This window comes from Drosophila yakuba, chromosome 2R, assembly GCF_016746365.2.
Source record: "Drosophila yakuba strain Tai18E2 chromosome 2R, Prin_Dyak_Tai18E2_2.1, whole genome shotgun sequence".
Classification (NCBI taxonomy): Eukaryota; Metazoa; Arthropoda; class Insecta; order Diptera; family Drosophilidae; genus Drosophila; species Drosophila yakuba.
This window is the reverse complement of record NC_052528.2, coordinates 9,076,788-9,097,453: the sequence shown is the minus strand read 5'-3', so window position 1 is coordinate 9,097,453 and position 20,666 is coordinate 9,076,788. Positions and strand designations below refer to the sequence as shown.

General features: G+C 38.7%; 2 protein-coding genes across 2 annotated transcripts in view; one reads left to right on the top strand and one right to left on the bottom strand.

Moving 5' to 3' along the window:
- LOC6529787 (short neuropeptide F) overlaps positions 1-18,471 on the bottom strand; it is a 29,541-nt gene extending 11,070 nt beyond the window's left edge. Inside the window, exon 1 of the mRNA XM_015196948.3 lies at positions 18,059-18,471. The gene's annotated coding sequence lies outside the window, so the exon portion shown is untranslated. The remainder of the gene's footprint in view (positions 1-18,058) is intronic.
- A 1,427-nt stretch (positions 18,472-19,898) lies between these two features.
- Positions 19,899-20,666, top strand: LOC6529786 (arylalkylamine N-acetyltransferase-like 2). Its single transcript, XM_002090734.4, has one exon. It carries the CDS (start codon positions 19,939-19,941, stop codon positions 20,605-20,607), a length of 669 nt encoding a protein of 222 aa, XP_002090770.1. The 5' UTR covers positions 19,899-19,938; the 3' UTR covers positions 20,608-20,666.

The following is a 20,666-nucleotide window of genomic DNA, read 5'->3' as shown; positions in this document are numbered from 1 at the left end:
ACTCGTAGAGTACACGGTGCAGCTAGATTCGTTGAAAGAATTTTAAATGTATGAGAAAGCTTTTCTTATAAAGTATGTATAAATAGTTAATAACTAACGCGTCGATCTGGCTATGTCCGTGTGTTCTTCCAACAAAAAAGCTGCTACAAAGTAAGTATTAGGCATGCAGATTCTAGATACACACAATTTTGAACATTTTTTAATTTTTTTGTTATATTATTTTTTGCCTATTTCTATCGATACTGCCAAATTTCAATTACAATTAGTTTAACCGGCACCATATTACCCTAGTTAGCAATATGAACAAAAAAGAACGAGCCGAGTTCCTCGACCATCAAATACCCGTTACTCAGCTAGTGAAAGTGCGATAAAGAAATTGGAACATTTTTTTGCCATATTGATAGAAATAGATTAAAAAAAATAATTAAATTAAAAAATGTTTCAAAAGCTTGGAGGGGCTGTTTTGGGCGGTTCGTGGGGCGTTAGAATGTTTTTTTTTCAAGAAATCGATACTCCCACTAGCTGAGTAACGGGTATCTGGTAGTCGAGGAATCAGACGAGCGTTCCCTCTAGTTAAAGCTGATTAAATGTTAGTATGCAAATGGAAGAGATTTATTTCAGTTTTTCCTCTGTTTATTTAAGAAACAATCTTTTGAGACTCAGCATAGGTTAATCTTTTGTTGAATATTCATTTACTCTATTTTTAAGATTTATTTTCTGTTTAGCAAACTTGTTGAAAATGTTTAATTCTGTTGTTTTGTCAACTGGTTGAACGACAGCACTAAATATATGCAAAAGTATTTGCAAACAAAACTAAGTGTTGCCAACAATTTGCATGAGCAAAACAATAAAACGGCAAAATCATAAACTTTGTTCACCATGCCCCAAGGATTTTAAGGGCAGGCTAAGATCTGAATCGAGTTAGTATACTGTTGTTCTGATTCTAGACGTTTTTAAATTAAATATGCTTAAGATTTTGTGTTTATTCATCAGTGTTTGAGCAATGACTGAGAAATATCACATTCATTTATTTTAGCTTAGTATTTTTAGAATTTAATATACTTTTCAACAACTGCGATGAACGAAATCTGTACGTGACCTTTGCCCCTGAAATGTCGAGAGGCTGGAAAAGTTTGAATCTGAAAATCGTTGACTATCTGGCACTCAGACGCTTTTCATAATTGACTTTTCTAGTGGCGGAACGAATTTTGCAATGCAATTAAAATTGTTGTTTAGCTCGCACCCAACTTTCTCGTGGCCAAGCTAATTAGCATGAACTCTTTCAATTCATTTCACTTCCATATCCGGCGAGTCATAAATAACTTAGCACTGGGAGACACAATTGAAGATGTCGAAGTGGAACAGCTGTAAGTCGGTGATTTCCGTTTCCGTTCGCTTGCTTAACCTTAAATTCGACTTTATGAATTATGTAAAAATAAAAAATCATTGCATTTTTTCAGTCTAAGGACTTCGTTTTGCGGAAATGGAACAGCTCCCAGAGGTCCCGAAAAATACATTCTGGGGTAATGTCGTCGAGAACGTGCTAAAAAAATAGAACCACGTTCTTGCAGCACGCAATATACACAATTCTGGCATTGGGCAGACACAAATGTATTTTTTATGTTTTGGTTTTCTTTTTTGTCCACGTATGAGTCCCAAAAGAGTCAGGAGGTTTTTGTCATTTGTTTGCGTTTTCTATGATTTGCTGCTTGGCCCTGTAATGATGTTAATATGCAGCTTACCAGCCATTTTACTTTGGCTTAATCAATTTATGGAGCAAACTTTATAAGGAGCCTGTTTGACTTTAAGGTTGATTTTGGGCCAAGGAAACGTACTTGACGACCCACCAAGGAGGTCACATGCTCAATCCATAAAAATAGGTTGCCGAATGTTCATTGTTTTGTGCCCTGACTGTTTATATTATATTTATATTTATATTTATATTGTTTATATTAAACCTTAGCCAATTCTAAAAATATTCCAGTAAGGATGCTTTAGTTAAGTGGAACTCTTTGTGATTTAAAAATGATGTGTTGTGTTGATGTGTTAAATTAATTTCATTTAGAAGTAGTAGCTTGATAAAAGAAAAAACATTCCTTTGGAACAACTCATATGACCTGACCAGTTCATTTAGTTTTTATGACCCGTCGTGTTAGAACAGTCCCACTTTTAATTACACTATTCCAGTCATTAATTAAAAGGCAATCACAAAGACAGCAATTGTGTAACTAACTTTGTAGGAGCATACCATTTAAACAATAGAAACCCAAAGTGGAAACGGCGTGGTAGCATTCATGGTCAATAAAAGGACTCGTAGGACGAAAGACAACTGCAATTACAATATGAAACCTAATGCTCCGCTAAATATGAAAACAGCACAACTAACTAAAGCCCAACTTAGCCGGATTCCGACACCTCCACTTCCAGTTCTCCTCCTGGGCCACCCAATTCGTCGGGTTATTAAATAGATAAAGCCTGTGGCAAAGGCGGCAAAGTAGCAAAAAGCAAAACCCAGACCGAAAACCCCAAGGATTCTTGGGGGCGACCATTATGGCAAATCCCTTTAGTTTGCCGCTCTCGCAGCCGTTTCTATTTGCACATCGTTTTGTAATGTAATGCGAGTTGTTGCGACAAATTGCTGGGGATTTGGAGCCACTCGAATGTCTGCCCCCAATGGAAGCGCCTCACCCATTCAACCATTCCGCACTGGGAACATGCAACTGGGAACTGAGAACTGGGAATGGGAACTTTGGAGCCTGGGATGATGGGCGATTGGCAGTGTCAGTCGGTCGGTTGAATTGTAAACCGTTAGTGTGGCATGCAGTCCGACTTAAGAGGTGAATGGCTTGAGCTTACGCCGCTTGCAACATCTATTTTCTTCCATCTGTCCCCTCATTTAAGCAAATTTCACACAAAGCTCTCGAGTGGGGCAGTTTTGGTATTGCGTTCTCTGCCATCCTCTGCGAACTGAAAGCCGAGACTGTTGTTTCAGCACTGTAAGATCTTGTTTGCGTTGCATGCCACTTCAACTGGTTTTCAATTGCAGTTGGATCGGAGAATAGAAGTAAGTGCAAAGATATATAGCTGTGTATTCAGGGTTTTCTGTTCAATAAGTGTAGAATTGATATATGAAATGGAAATTTTCTATTACTCTAACTACATAAATTATATAAAAAACGAAGCTACAAAATATTCACTATGGGAAACTCATTGATTTGTGTATTGATTTTGTAAAATCAATTTGTTTATAATAATAAACTCATATTTAAATTTTTGATCTATAACTTAAAACAGTTGTAATGCCTGATTGGTTTTAATAAAGTAAGTTTCGCGATTCGCAGAAGTTGGCTTACTAATTAATGGTATTTAATAAATTTATTTATTTATTTTGAAGGCGAGGCTACAAAGGTTTTTCTTTTTGGCTAAGACTTCCCTTTTTAAAGGATATGTGCCCAGATATAAGCTATTTATTGGCTAAATTAATGGCATGCTTCTGGCTGCTTTAGCAATTTATTTTAGGAGTTCAGAGTGCTGTGAAGCACCCGCAAATCAGACACATCAAGTGCTCCCTTTAGTTGGCATCTTAAATTCCGGGAATTTATTTCCTGAGGCAAAAGTTACTGACACCACGAGAGCGTTCATTAAATTAATTTAGCAGCTTTTGATCGATGGAAGCATTTTCTACTTTCTGCTTAACCAATATATGTAATTAATAATCCTGGAGAGCTACAGTCACAGCAAACGGCGGGTAGCATGGAAAGGCATTTCATTAAGAAATTGCAAGAAGCACTCAACGTGAGCTGAGTGTATCGAAGGGAATGGAATTGTGTTATTCGCCGAGACCCATAAATTGTATAAGCATTTGCATTTGGAGAAGTGCACGCCAGGTCGTCCTGAAAATTACGTAAAGCGTTTCCCTGAAGGGGTTTCATTTACTTTTACATAAGCTCATATTCATATCCTTGCAAGCGATCTTCTTCCGCCTTCCTGGGTAAGTAGTTGAAAGTTTTGTCGGTGACAAAAGTATCTAAACTTAGCATCGCTGAATGGCTAATGTCATTGGCATCCACAGTACGGTTCACTAATCGGGCCATTACTTTCCATATTTGCCCGCTTTCATTGGGGGTCAATTGGAAGGGAGGAAGGAGGTCCTTTTGACAGGTGGCATAACAGCAGGACACACAATACTTTCGGTTCAGTTCCCATATTCCCCATTTGCCATTTCCCATTTCCCATTGCCAAACAAAGGTCCATTGATATCGCAAGTGGATCGGAGTGGTGGTGGCTTTACCATGTGGTTTTTATGCCCCAGCTACGACAAGAGTCTAGACAAGAGTGAAAATGCAGTTTGTGTGTTTATCCAGTCGCCACTTTCGGTTCAACGAAAATTGCTCAAATGATTGGCAACACAATGTGCAAGACTTCTTTGGCAGCATTACATCGAAAGCATTTGTTTGGTAACTGACTGCAAAGTCGAAATCGAAATTTCTATCTAAATCTACATAGTTTGCTTGCCAAAAGTTAATTTTATTGAATTTGTGTAAAATATTAGTGCTAAATACTAAATTGACTTCAATTTCAAATTTATTTGAAAGCTTTTAAGTGGTTATTAATACAAATAGTTGACACTAAAACAAATACTATGATATTGCTGAATCTTGCATTAAGCCAATAAGCTACTTTTTGTTGACAACTTCAAATAAGAATAACATGCTCATAGAAAACCTGTTTGAATCTTGAATATGGACACTTCCTTATAAGTTTTACCCTTTCTTTAGAGCTGCTTTTCCCTCAGGAAAGTTTCCTGCTAACTTACAAATCACTATCGATTGCTTACCATTTGTTCGCACTCCCCGCAATTAGTCTTCGAGCTTTCGCTTTCAAATCGCCTGCAAACTTCAATTCGTTTATTTCTTCTTTGATTTTTTCAACCACAAATCGATAGCTTAATTAAGCGTGAGAATTTCTCTGGCTTTATTAATAGGTTGCCTTGGGGTACGGTACGTCCGTATGGAACTACTCGCACTCGGGGGGGATTATCACTGCCATCATCTGGTCGCCGCAGGTCAATTAGTCAAAATGCTGGCCGGCACCTGCTCCTGCGATGCATCCTTGGTTCTATCCAGTTTCGTTGGCCATCACCTGGTCAATATTTGCTCACTTAAACGTGCCTTAAAGTCGTTAAATCTGGCTCGTCCACTTCAAATGGCCATCTGTTTTCCCACCCTTTTTGCCGATAAATGTGTAAGGTTAAAGCTAAAAATATGCTTTAAATTTTCGGAACCGAACGACAGTCTCAACCCTTTGATACAAGTTTCCCTTCAATTTCGCCTGCCGGAAATTGTGCAACAAGTATTTTTTGCTGCCATGCCTATAAATTAGTGTCAGCCATGATTAAATTTCCTGAAGGCTTGTGGTTATCTAGCAAGGGGCGTGGCAAGGTCATTAAGTGGCAAGCGCTCGGCTTCCAGTGAGCTGGCTTATCACTAACAAATTGCACATACGCCATGGTTGACTTGAACTGATGACAGGCCATCGGATGCAGCTAAAATTACACATGCAGTTAGTTAAAACTGCTGACACATTTGCCTGACCCGACCTGGCCACCGCCTCCCCCTGCACCCACCGCCCTCAATAAGCCACGCCCGCAACGCCCTCGGTGGAGCAGCAGCTGTTGGGGATGCAGATGAATTTCCTTTATGAACTAAGCCGGGCGAGTGGACGCCTTTGGGACAGCATGTGTTATTTGCACACAAGTGTTGCCACATTAAGCGGCTGGAAGAGGCTCTTTCGACGAAAAATGTGTTCTTAAAATAAAAAAATACAATTTGACAAAAATGTGTCACTAGGATTTAGCATTGTTGGGGTTGTTGAACAAGTTAGTCTTTCAAAAGTGTCTAAAAGTATGCCTCAATATAGTTTCTTCACTCCATACTTCTGGCCTCGATTTCAGCTTAGGTTCTGGATATTATTCTTATACTTTTTTCAAACCTATTTTTAACCTCGTCTGTCTAGTATTTCGGATTAAGTAAGAAAAAGGCCAAAAGAGCACCACTTGGCCGAACCGTGTACGTTGTTGCGTGTTTGTTCACACGCTTTGCACTCGTCATAATAATAAAATGTCCCAGGTCGACCCTCCCTCCCGTCTATCCCCTCCCGTGTATCTTCCGAGCGCAACACGTGAACAATGGCAATTGTCTTGGCCTGACATTCTGGCACAGGTAATACAGGTAGCGAAGATAGATGGATGAGCACCGCTAGCTGAAAGATTATACACGCGCTTGTTGAGCTTCCTGTGCGACACCATGAATGAAAGTGATGAAAGTTGGCCATATTTATGATAACTCGTTTTTGGATTTCATTTCAAGTTGCTAACAAGGAGTAGTACGGAGCTGAATAGAAGCACTTCAAAGTATCCGCATCAATTTAATACACAGAGAAAATAGATCGTAAAATATCGTGATACTATTGAATTAATATTAGTATACTTTTTAACACTGCTTTAACAAGATTGATTTTAAATAAGCGTATCCTGAAATACCTCCAAGTTTACACACTTCTTAAAAAGAAGAAAATTTAAAGGAAAGGAACTTTCCAATCAAGATGGTTTCGTTTTCCTAATGATTCTGTCACCTGCTTTTGTCTTCTAACCGTTTCATTTTCGGGACGCCTCAGCTCTGTTGGGTCTGTTTCACCAAGTTTTTTATTCCACCGAGCAGAACAATGCGCTTGTCAGCTTCCTGAGATTCTAGAGACTCCTTCAAGTGCTAATATGCCCATTAAAAGGCACCCACTTCGAAATGAGCAGCACGCAGACAATTGCTGTGAGTGACTGCACACAATGAGCATGCGGAAACTGTCACGGAAAAGGAAAAGCGGAAAAGCGAAAGTGGGGGTTGACCCAAAAAAACATTCGGCTTTTGTCGCGACTTGAGTGCATTGCCAAGGAGATGAGAGCTCGGAAAACTCGCGGATAAATCCTTACGATATACTTTTGATTTAAGACTTCAGGTTCTGCTCTTAGAAACATGCCATCAATCAACGTAGTTTATGCTGTTCTAATTACTGCGGTCATGTTAATGTTACTGGGATTGAAATTGAATTACCCAGAACTGACAACCCCTGATTATATCTATGCTCGGGGCGCTCAGTTCCCATGCTCATTATGTCACAAATTGACGTTTTGTTGAAATCTTATTAGCCGTTTGCATGCAGTCCATAATTGAAATGGTCACGCCTTGGGCGAAGGGATAATTTCTCGGGAAATTATGCATTTTCAGTAATATGACAGTTGTGCAACGTATGTGCAAGCAATTATCAAGAAAGCCGCCTCAAATCCATATGCCACTCACTATGGCAAACACTTTACGCACTGAAACTTGACCCAAAGACTTCAGTGATGGTTATGCAACGATTGGTGCGCTTTAAAGGCTTTTATACCCCCGAAAAAAAGGGGCACTGCTAATGGGTGGCGGCGGAAAGTCAAAAGACTGTGGCCCTGAAGGATGTGATTCAGCACAGCTGTTGCATGCTGCATATTGAAGAGCTGGCCATGGAAACTCCCAACTTTCAACTTGGGCACACACGGGGGTTGAATGTCAATTCGCCTTCATTTTCTTGACCCCTCAGGCAGATATTTTCCAATTAAGGCCGATTAGTACTTTTTAATAATTCATAATAAACAAAATCAGCATTTACCAAATAAAGTAAAAAATTCTGAATTTTATAACCTAAGTTGTTCTGCATGGTAGTAAACAATTGTTGTTGGGAAATGTTGGTACCTTCTAATGTCCAAATGCCAATTGATGGTTTAGCTAGCACATTGTTAGCAGCTCAACTTTGGTTTCGATTCCCACGGGCACTTATTGCGAGCTCCTAATTAAATCTAAGTACTCGTTATCCTGTAAGGCCTTTGTCCTTTTTTTCAAAATAACACATAAACGCCTCTGATTGCGTTAACCTTTGAGGTAATTACGGATTAGTTGCTTTGACCTACGCGATAACTACCTACCTCCTGTTAGAAAGAGCCACTTGAGCTCATAAAGAATGCATATGGGGAAGGGCAAACAAGGAGTCGTCCATCAATTGCTCGACTATACAGTGCCAATCGAAAGTGAATTGATAAATAGGCAATGAGGCCAGCCGAAGGCTTGCAAAAGACCTATCGATTTTGAATCGAGTAGTGCGTGGGCGAATGTAATATGGCTTAAAGAGCTGGTCGTTTTGCGGCCAATACATATCCGACTCGGTCTGCCCGCAACTGTCCCATTTGCGGTTGGGAGGAAGCAGTTACAAAGCAATACTAAGGCTGCGGCTTTGTGGCCCAAATGTCATAGACCAATTTCTGTTTCGACTGCTGTTGCCGTCATTTCCTTGGCCGAATCGAATGTCTCGGCTGCGTCACGGATGTGTTTAAATAGATGCATTTCATTTTGGCCAATAGAGCTTAAATTAACCACTAATATTTATCGACAACGATTATGGAGTAAACGATATTTTTCCTTTTTTGCATAGGACATGAATATGGCTATTTAATTAAATGTACTACATCAAGGCATTGCATCAGCCTTACTTTGCAAATGAAATCGATTGAAACTTCCATAATTTTTCTCATATGGGACCTGTAGCACAGTACTTACATATATTTGTCACATAACATAAATTTCGAATGACATTTAATGTTCGGTAAAAATTATAATACAGCTGCAAATGGTGCAGAGTGCGCAAAATGTGTTTTTCTCAATTTTCAATTTTAATACCCACGCTCCCCTGCGTCATATTGATGTTGGCCAACTCTCCTGACGCCTATTTCGCCCCTCCTCCTATTTGAATGTCCTGTCAATTTTTTGATGACCACTTTACGCCATTTTATGTGACACGCAAAGCCATCCATGAATAGTCATGTCATACACTTGTTTATGGCCAAGTGTGCAATGGGCTTTATTTATTTCACTCGGCTTTTAAGCTTCCCTAAAGTGGTTGTTAAGCTGTAAATATTCAACCGAAGCTGGAATTTTTGGTGTTACATTTCGTACTGGGTTCAGTTTCGGATCAGTACCCTTGCGGAAAGTCAGTCAAGGATATAGGAAGAAGTCCCTTTAAAGAAACATTTATTTATTTCATTGATAATATTGTATTTAGAAGAATTTAATTCATGGCTAATTTATTTTTTTTTATTTGTATTGTTAACGCAGTTTTTGGTATTCTGATTTCCTGAAATCTGTCACTAAGAGTAGCTGGATAATTTACCTTAATTCAAACAAGAAAGTTAAAAACGTCGTAGTCGACTGATAATGAATATTGGCCTAATGCACACAACCTGACTTGGTTAATACAAGTCACTTGGCAGTATAAGTCGACTAATGTGTTGCAAAATGCTAATGTAAATGAAGTCTACAGCCGACGGCTAAGCGTAATGCCAAATTGTGTTTACAGTATTCAAATGAACATTCCTCGCCGCCAGAAGTCCATCAACAAGTGCAGAGCACGGGGTACACACTTCGATGGAAATTGCTTATTGCGGAGGAGGAAAATGGCTGCCGCCGAATTAAGAGTAAATAAATGTGTCTTGTCCCTGTTCATTGTTTGCTTTCAATCATGCTGCAAACAGAGGGTTTGGCGAGTCCTTGCCACTGGTGCTGGTATGTATGTGCATGTATGTAAATATGTAAACAAGGAAGTGCTCCTGACGGGCATCTTAAAGGCAGTATGGAGATAAGTGCAGTCGCAGATATCACGCATACGCCGGGTGTCCATAAACTTTTTTAATGGATATGGATATGTGGTGGGCGCCAGCCCCTCTGAGCAATTAATGCGAGTGAGAAATTATTCGATTGGGAGACTGAACGTTTCCTAATTCTTTGTTAAACTCGGTGGTTTCTTCACGAGCCTCGTTAAGTGTCTGTGCAATGATTTTCATTTATGCCGGGGCGTTATTTAATTTATATAACGTTCTTATTTTGATGGGCATTTTCGCTGAATGAACACGAAGCTGCCTCTTTTAGGCAGTTGGTCTCGTCTGTCTCGCCTGATTTATGTATTTCTCCTAGCCCAACTTCCATTCTATGCGCCGCTCGAAATAAATTTAAACGAAAACTGTGCCAAGAGTTACACGAAGCTTTTTTTCGGCGCGTGCACGCGACAGGCGCCTTGAAGTAATGAAAAAAAACAGGGGAAAAAAATCATTTTTGTGTGATTAAATAGCTGAAAATCGCGTTTATATATTTAAGACATTTATTGAATTAGGCACATTCGATTGGAAATTATAATTGAAAAATAATTGATTGCAAAAATAATTGGGGAAGTTCAATCAATACTTGCAAATACTGGGTTCTTTTTTAAACAGTCAAGGCTTTTTCAAATTTTGGGGGAAAAATATAAATAATTCATTCTTTTACCATCTAAGCCAGCTTACTTTTCGCTCAATTGCTTCCGTGTTACCCCTTTAATACCTCATTACACTTTTACACCAGATATAATGAGCTCTTCAATCAAGCAGAAATGCTATGCAAATATTAGCTGAGAGTCATTCTAGATTTACCCGAAGGCAAAAAGCCTAAAGATGTAAAATACGTTGGGATTTCATTTAACCGCTGCTATTGCGGCTGCCAAATAAAAATAAGAAAAAGTTTGAAAATTAATTTTAATATACATAATTGAAACAATGAGAAAATAATGGGAACTTTGGCTGATTCGCTTAGAACCAAAATTATAAAGCAATTGAAAGTTATTTGGGTTGATGCGGGCCAAGTTTGCATACATACGTCACTAGTGCGATAAGCGAGTAGCTTCCATTCCATATCAGCAGTCAGAACATTTTAATATGAGAAATCTATATTCTCCCTCACAATGAGGGCACTAAACACGTTATAATCTCTACTTTATCGGGGCATTTACTGCTGTTCAACCAAAGCAAGATAACTCATTTTGGATTAGATAGGGTGCTATTTACTTACTGGGTTCTATCTTTATATCCGAGTACCGAGTGGCGACTTAACATTGTGGACCGTTTTGGTGGGCAGGGCACGTGATTTCGTCATCTAATTGAATAAATCAACTGTTTTGACGGGGGGACATTGAACGTATGCATGCTTATAATGTAATCGTTCTTACCTTGGCATTTTTGAAATAAATTTATTAGAAAAGTGGCTGAATCAATACATGTACAATTTCGTATTTCCAGTATTTTTTAAAAATTTTTTGTTTTTTTAATTTTTATAGATATTCTAAAAACAGTTTGCGAACGCCCACTCTAACGCCCGGAAAACGCAAAATGCTATTACGCTGAAATTTTTCAAACGTGTTTTGGATCTGTTACGATTTTATTATATATTTTGTCAGTTTTTTCCGATATTTCAAAAGAATGTTGAAATTTATTCCTCGCACAAGCTGAGTAATGGGCATCTAATAGGCGAGGTATCCGACTTAGTTCTCTTTTGTTTCCTTTCTGTTTCAGAAGTACCATTGAGTCATCTTTATGGCATGCTTATAAATGAATCAAAAAGTCGATTAAAAAATAATTGTCATATATTTGATTTTAGAGCATGCCAGCGTTTTATAATTGATAAGCTTGTTTTCTTTTTTACCACTTTTATTAAACGGTGTCACATTCTAATCAAACCCATATGCCGCTTTTGTATTTATTTTGCACATGCAAAACGAGGCAATTATTCAGAACAACAGGATTTACACGTGTTCATTTTTATTGCCGATTTTCAAGCATTAGAAACATGTTGAACAAATAACCATGCTGGAATTTTGATTGGTATTTATTCAATATATTTTCAATACTTTTCCGCTATACGATGGATGGTTGAGGGAGAAGAATGCAAAGCTGGGTGAGTATTCATTGACCTCAGTTGAAACTCGTGGAAAACACTTGAATGCAGGTGGACGAGGACTTCGTTTTTCTCTTTTTCCGAATGATATGGAAGCATAGGACGGGAACTGGACATGCTGTGATTCATATTGAAAAATACCGATGCGCCTGATTGATTTACGGGTACGTCCGCTTCGTTGGGCCAACAACCTCGAAGGTTTGCGGGGCACGCCAGTCCGCATGAAAGGTGACCCCTGCCGCAGCAATGGGTTGTGACTGTGAAAGGGACTGGGATTCGATGAGCATTTGTGTCTCTAGGCGTCTCTGGTGCTCATAATTAAGCTCTCATGGCCAAATGGCTCATAAATTGGATACATGGATAGGAAATTGGATGCGCTCTTGCTGTAGCTCAGAAAGTAATAAGTAGTTGGGAACGGCCATGTCTGTCCTAAGTTTCTTCTTTGCTGATAACTTTTTGGCTAATACGAATGCAGAATGAAGTCCTCTTGTTCTGTTTAACAGTTTTGTCACTAAAGTGCAATACGAACAAGAGAGAACGGTAAAGTCGATTTCCTCAATTATCAAATACCCTTTACTTAGCTGGAAGGATAGCGGAATTCTTTGAAATATTCAAGGAAATTGGCAGCGAAAATAAAAATATCAGAAAAAAATCAAAACTTATTTAAAAGCATGGCAGCTTTTTGTGGGCATGATATTTAGTGTTCATGGCCGATGTATTTTGTCCGCATATTAAAAGGCATACAAAAAAAAAAACAAAACAGAGGGACAACTGTTCTGCATGCTTAGGCTCAACTTTCTAGCACTAAACTTGTTTTAGCTTCGGAGATCTCGACGCTCATACGGACAGACAAAGGGACAGAGATACAGACGGACGGACAACCGGACATGGAGAGATACACTCGGCTAGTAATCCTGATCGAGAGTCTATATATTTTATAGTGTCGAAAACAATAACATCTATAGAGTATACAGATTTCAGAGACAGTAGCAGCGTAAGTTTGTTGACCCGTGCTGCCACTCCAATTCTAACGCTCACAAACCGCCCAAAACTGCCACGCCTACACTTTTTGAAAAATTTTTTTTTTCATTTTTTTAGTGGTCTTGTAAATTTCTAGCGATTTGTCAAAAAACTTTTTGCCAAACTTTTAGAGTTTTAGAAGTTAGCTCAGTAAGTAATAGTATGATTATTCAACGCTATTAATGGTTTTTATATTTAATTTTTAAGAAACTCCTTTTTTTATGTGTCAGAAGTTTTCCATCTCAGGTGAAACCTTTAAAATGTTATAAGTCACAAAGCTTTATTAAAAAATTTCTAAGAGCTACGGCAGAAGAAGCATTTTCTTTCCATAATTTCGCTTGCCTAATTGGATTTATTTTTCGCATTTCCTCAAATGTCAACTTGATGATTTCCATTTGAATAATCGAGAGAAACAGAAAACGGAGTCTGATGATTAATTTGCCAATCCGTTTGGCTGGCTCGTCTAATGCGCTCGACAGCCGCCTAATTGTCTAAAACAATTTATGAGGGTCTTTCTCGCTTATTTGAGTTGGCAGTTTATAAATACTTTTGCCCTTTGGTAATTCCTCATTCAAAACGCAACGAGCTGGGCAATTAATTAGCTAATGAAATTACATTTGAGTGGCTAAAAACCTTTGGCAATACAACCTGTTGACAGTTTTTTCGAAAGCGTTTTCCGTTTCGTGTTTTCCCCAATTACATACATATCCTTTTGCTAAGCCAGTAAAAACCGGCTTACCTGCCCTTGGGCCACATTTGTAACGTGTCGCATAATTAGTGCCAGCTAGAGTCAAAAACTTAAACGTTGTAAATTGCTCATGGATTTTTCGCCGTCCGAGCCAGAGCTTAAAGTGTTTGGCCTTTGTGTTGACAAAGCCGAAGGCTAATTGTATGCTTAAAAAGAGGGAAGCATGCGTCCTTTAAATTAGCATTTCCTTCACATAAGCAGTGAAAGAGTATTTTTTAATTGTTTTTCCCAACGACCTTTAAAATATAGCTTTTCAAAAAGTCCACATGGAGCTCTAGGCGCAAAAATATTGTTTTGCATTGTTTTATTTTGCATTGATTATTTATTCCCCAAAACTCTGTGTAAGAAGCTTATGGGATCGGCTCCTATGAGCTGTCGAAATTTATTTCCAATAAAATGCCGTGATTTGCATTGGTAAAATGTCACCATGAATCAGATGGAAAACATACCACAGAGAGTCCAGTGAGGATGTAGCCAATAAGTCATGGTTAGTCCGTGGCCCATAAACAGCAAATAGAAACACATTGCACGCGTGTGCAATGTTCGATTTTGTCGCCGACTGCACATTGCGTACACGCAACGTTGGCCAAAGCTCATTAGAGCTGGTCGTTGTTTTTAAATGGGCGTGTCAAGTCCGCCCCCTTTTCGCTGTGGGCGAAGGACCTCAATCACGGCTGAAGAGAGCTCGTCAGCTCGTCAAACTGATTTAATGGCGGGGAGTCCACTCACAACACGTGCAACCAATTAAAATAGTTTTCCAGCTAAGCAATTATGGCAATTACGGGAGGTCTCGCTGACATGACCCCGTGTTCTTCGATCAAAATCTTGAGCAAGTAGATTATTTGTATGAGAGAAGTTCGCTGATATGTGACATGTGCACCGTGGACTGGAATTAAGTCAGAAATGTCACCCCAATTGGCCATAAAGTGCGGAGAAGCAATCTTGAAGCCAAAAAGGCGACACAAATTCTAGCCAATTCTCCACCATATTTACTTATCACATTCAAACGGCACAGAGAAAGCTACGAATGGCCAACAAAGAAATTGTATGGTATCTGGCGGAAATGAAGGATGAGACAGGAAGGGGCATCAAATTACTTGGCTTGGTCGCAAAGTGGTTAATTTCAGGCTTGGCTGGAATGGGCGTGGCCGTTCGGAGGCGGTCTAAGCCAATTTGTGGAGTATTGTGCACTTTGTGAATAGTTGAGATGTTGTTTTGGACTTTTCGAGTGCTCAAGATTTATTTATTCGGGATTTGCCTGTTGATAAAGTGAGTTAACAGCAATCCTTGTGTGGGATTTAAGAGAATTAAGTTCTCTTGACATATTTAAAATAAATATTTATGAGTCTTTTGCTTGCCACTTGCGACAAATTTGATAGCATTTAAGCTTGTACGGTGAGACTTATTCTATATATAGTGAATTGTATTAAATATTTGCATGATCTAATGAAAAATAAGTTTTAAGGACAAATTGAATTGGTAATAGTTCTAAAATCCCAGAGCACACTTCTTTAGTTAGACTTGACCATCCATCAGAGATGTTTGCACACTACCTAGTTGAATAATTCACTCGGAAGGATACCCCTTCTTACTGTCTACCCTTTCAGGTTACCCTTTTCTCAACCATTTCAGCCATCTCGGCGCTTCCTGACAGCCAGGAGCCAGTTGAGAATGTAATAAAGAGCTCACAATTTATGGCACCTTTGCAGGAGTGGCGGCATTGTGCAAGATGGGACTAAACCCTGTCACCTGTTCGAGGAAGGAGGAGACAAACGGAGTTCAAAGGTAAACTGTTGGCACCTGTTGATGGCCACCTGTCATCTGTGCATATTTAAACATTTGTGGATTTTGTAGAAAACAATGTGTGGATTTGTCCTCGGCTCAACAATTAAACAAGGCATTTGTTGTACGGCTTAATAACATAATCTTGTGGGATATAAATTGTGAAACTATTCGTGTCTGTCGCATTAATTTCATTACCTCTTGTTTTGGGTCTTTTTGGGGGCGTTTAATTTGGTGGAAAATTGCATGGGCAGCTAATTAGGTTTTGTTAGGCAGGATAAATTATTTGACAGGTACCGTCCCCTTTTGACCAATACGGCAACGCATGGAAATGCCTAAATTTTTTCCTCTGTGGTTTCTTTGCAAGCATGTTATTGTGTCAACGTCTTCATTTCATTGTTTTCATTTGCTTCGGATTGGTTCGGCGATTGCTGGCTTGTGGGTGCCCCAAATTGTGGCATTGACACTAGCCGGAAGCCAAGGAAAAACATTTGCCGACGGCTTCTGATCGGCCCGACATTTCTGTCTGGCATTTGTAAATCGGTTTTCACCCGCAGACCAAGCCTCAAAATTTATTGTTGACTTGCCAACTCAAATCAATACTGCTCATACACACATATGTGGTTTCAATTAAATTTGAATAAATTCGATACGCCTCGAATTAAACTTTCTGACAGTTTAAATTACCTGAAGAAGAAGAATAGAACACAATTTTATATTCGCTAATGAAAATGTTTTTTTTGGGAGTTTCTTGGGTGTTGTGATATTTTATGGCATTTCATTTGTCGGGTAAAAAAATTGCAGCCATATTTATTTAGGGGCACATTGAAGCCTCCGCAAAAAGCTGTTTTTGATTAATTTTGCTTAGCTCGCTTAAATATTCACAATTGCTTACCTACATTGTAAACTTTTAAATATTTATTCGCCGCAATCTCCTTTACAGACAATTAAATTAGCTTAGCCGGGCAAATGTGTCAAAATTAATTCTAAAATGTCATCAGTTTAATTAATGCAATTTCCGATGCTATATTGTGGTGAGCCTGGTTCTGCCTCACCTGTTTGAATTATTTATGCAAATTGAGAAGCCCACAAATGTTGGCAACGGATGTGTGTGATAGGCGGAAACGGATGACAAATGTTTTAATAACCTTACTTGGCCAAGTAAGCATGTTGATTTAAGTGTGACCTCTTAAAGTCACTGTTTAGATATTTTTGCCCATGCCAAAGAGCAGAGTGTTTAATAACCAACGAAAAAATGAAAAATTCAAATGGAGCTAAGCAACATTTCAGCCCAAAAGGACAGACAGTAGAGCAAGGACACACACTAAAAACTCAGTGCATGATGAATGAACTGGTTTCTTTGTAAGGGAATGTCCTGCTGTGAAATATATTGATAGAACCACTATTTTAGTTAACTTTTAGTTTCAATCAAATAAAGAAATTGGTGTAGGATGAAATATATTTGACTTAAAAATTCCGCAAACAAAAAGTAATTGATAAAAATAATTGGACGCATTTAATTCACATTGTCAATACTCCATAATCTGTATCTGATTCATTAATTTGCACGAATTTTAAATGTTTACATGCCACTTACACACGCCAATGTTAAGCAATGAATCTCTTTGGTCACGTTATTTTATAATTACTTGTGTGTTTCAACACCATTTCTTTTATCTTTAAATAGTTACAAATGTCACAGATAATGCTTTTGTAATGATATTTATCAAGCGGCTTACAGATGTTGTTGGGGGACTTATTTTTACCACCATTTCGGAGTCCCTGTCCAGATTATCATCTGCAAGGGACGTGCTCAATCTGACACGCGAATTTGTTAAAATTACTTGACTCCTGTCTTGAAATTTCACCTTCGCTTTTTTTACTTCCGTTTCCGCTTTTTGTTAGCCATATGTCATGAAAGTTACCGCCATGCTTAGGCACGCCCACATTGCCTGTATTTTGGATCTATCAAGTAAACGCCATCTTTACTTGTTGTTTTGTGTGCCAGCTTCTTTTTTGGTTGATAATGGTATAATGTTGCCTACTTAGCAATTTCTTTTTCTTTGAAGCTCTCCCGATCTCTAGTAAAATTCCTAGTTTATGTTTAATTTGTTCCACCTTACCCATTAAAGTAAAGTAACTTATGGGGTCTGAAGAACCCTTTCAACAAAATTTAGCATGGTTCTAAAAAATAGCTTTGTGAAAGCCCCTTTGACTTTGTTTCTTACACTGACCCAAGGAGTTGTTAGAAGGCTTTATACCAGACTACAAAAACCCAGTAGAAAAAAATTGATTGACAATTATTGGTATTTTATGAGTTTTGTTTAACAAAGTAGCTGTTGTCGTTTTGATACGGGTGACGAGGGTCTTTGTTGACATTAGCCGAACATCGATTGTACAAAAAAGCGAACATGATTCATTGTGACTACTGACTTAATATATAAAAGATTCATTTTGGCGGAAAAAATATATAAGGGTACCACACACGCCAATGGTAACGAAAAGGCGTTCATTAAAATTAAGTGGTGCGCGTCTTCTGATATTTTTCTTCAAATGTATTTGAGAAAAGCTTGAAGCAGGAAATTTCATATTATTTGCCGAGATTTGGAGCAAAAAAACCTTCCAAAAAGCAAATTTTTTGTTATAGTTAGTATTAGACTTTATAACTTACCGTCAATAAGACAACACGCCTTTACGCAAAATTAATTTAATGTATACAATGGAAATTCAATTAACTTGTTCAAACTGTCTTGTTCCGTAATAAATTTTCTTTAGAATGCAATCACTGGTTTAACTGGATTTTACATTTCACAATGTCCGGATTTCAAGGGAAAATGCCTTAAAAAGTTTTTCAATTAAGTTTGGAATTCGGCTCAAAGAGAGCACGGAAATGTATTGCACGCTTTTTGCAAATGAAAATTAACTAAATGTTTGACAACTGGCCAAACACTAATCTTAGGATCACACAAAATGAAGTTCAAAACTAGGTTTTTTGAAACCTTTTGTGCGGTTAACCGTTTCAAGGTTGATTGGTTGGTGGTAAGTTGAGATTCCTTCGAAGCGCGCCGAACGAATGAAACGGCCACGAGGAAAACGACTTGCTTTATAGCCAGCCGTAAAAGCCGAATTCCTTCCGAAACGCAACGAAGTTGATGATGTCGGCATGTGGCACGTAGTTCAACTTCAACTGGTTGCTCCTGTTGCTTCTTCAATCAAAGCTTTTCCTGCTAGCCGGCTATTCGAGGTTTGGGTCCTGGCTAATGGAGAACACTTTGTCGCCCACGCATTTCATACCCTCTTTGGTGGTTTGAATTGGGAGTATTAGTATCAGTTACAAATTTTGATGCTGCTTTAAATGAATCTCGTTTAATTTATCCATTTATATTTCACAGTGCGGATTAAAGTATTTACCTTCAATCACTTTTATTTTATTTGTAGTTTCCATTTAATTTCTATGATTGATTCAGATAGCCTACTGTATGTAATCAGATCAGGATAATGGATACAGAGTATCCCATAGTCGACTCCCCAAGCTAAGCTTTCTTACTTTTTTGTTGCCATTCCCGTTGTTGTTGTGCTGACGTCAGCGGGTCGGGGACGCACTGATTTAAAGCTGTGCTAGCTGCCTGCCATTCGCTGGAATCAGAATTGGCCATGTTGTTGTAGAGCTGGTCACCTACGCACACATATCGGTAGGCGGCGCCTACGCTGGGATACCCAAGTCTGAAATCTGGAAGGATATAGATATTCAGTTATTTCGACCTTTATTCGTTCATATTTGTAATCTGCCACTCGGGTTGCTTACTCCTGTCCTCATGTTCCCTTCTTAAATTTCATTTTGCAGCTGTATTTACTTTTCACTTTTGACAAGCTGTCCCTTAATGACCAATGAAATAGCTTAACATAAAACACAATATGGTGTTGATATAGCCTATAATTGCGAAAATTTTATATGAGTCATTTGGCCCAAGTGTAAAGAGATAAGGCTTATTAGCGTATTATATTAGAATTTAAATTATGTCTCTTAGTAACCAAGAATCGCGACACTCAAGAAAGTATCAGAAAGATGAGAGAACGCTGTATTGGCTTTCCTTGATTATCAGATACCCGTTACTCAGATTGTAAAAATGAAACTATTTTGTTGGCATATCAATTGCTGAGATAACATATAAATATTCCAGTCCAATACGCTGCTATCGACTTCTTATCGCTTGCCTATTCAATGTAAAGTATACACAGAATTGATTGTGATTAAATGAAAAAAGGTGTAACACTAGTTGACCATGTTTATATTTTGTCTTAAAAAGTTTAAAAATGTTTGCAAATTTTAATTTAAGTGCAAAGTGCAAAGATGCAATATTCGTAAAATAATTGGAACATTAGGCCCTAATTAAATTTTAACTCGTATTCTTTTCAAAATTTGTATTCGCTACCATTTTTTGTTCTATAGTGTTGCAATACAAAAAGATAACCCGCTTCTATAAAGGCAACGATCACCTGACCACTACTTTAGTTTCAATTCATTCGTCAAAAGTTAAGACCAAAACTACGATGGTCTCCAGCACAAAAGATGGTATTACCATACGGATCATGAGAAAAGAGGACTACCTAAGTGTAAAAGCACTCATGAAGGACTCCTTTTTCCAGTCAGAGCCACTGTGCAAATCAAGTGGCGAAAAAGTTTACAGTCAACACGAGAAGGAGAACGATGAATATCACCTGTCGATGATTTCTCAGGGCACGTGTTTGGTGGCTATCGATGAGAACAACGGTGGACGATTGGTGGGACTGGTACTTGCTGGTGCCCAGTATCCCGACGACTTGGAGAAGCATCGCATTGAGGCAGAGGCCATGGAGCAGAACTTTTGGGGACGCGTCAGCAAGTTTCTCTCTAAAATTGAACGGGAGGCCAACCTCTTTGAGCGCTTTGGCATATCGAAACTGCTGTACTCCCACATTACCACTGTCGATGCTTCAATGAGGGGCAAAGGACTGGGCTCACGACTCGCTGCCACTTTAATGGAGGTGGGTCGATCTAAGGGATTTCCCGTGATGGTGGCCTACTGCACGAGCTTTTACTCCGCCCGCCAAAAGGAGGCACTGGGGATGAAGTGCGTCCATTCGCTCTCCTACGCCGATTACAAGGACGAACAAGGACGACCGATCTTTACACCCCCAGAACCACACACAATGGCTCGAATTATGGCCATCAAACTGTAATTATAACAGATTAAGTAAAAAAGATTAAAGCAATCGATAAAAGAAGGATCTTCCTAAAA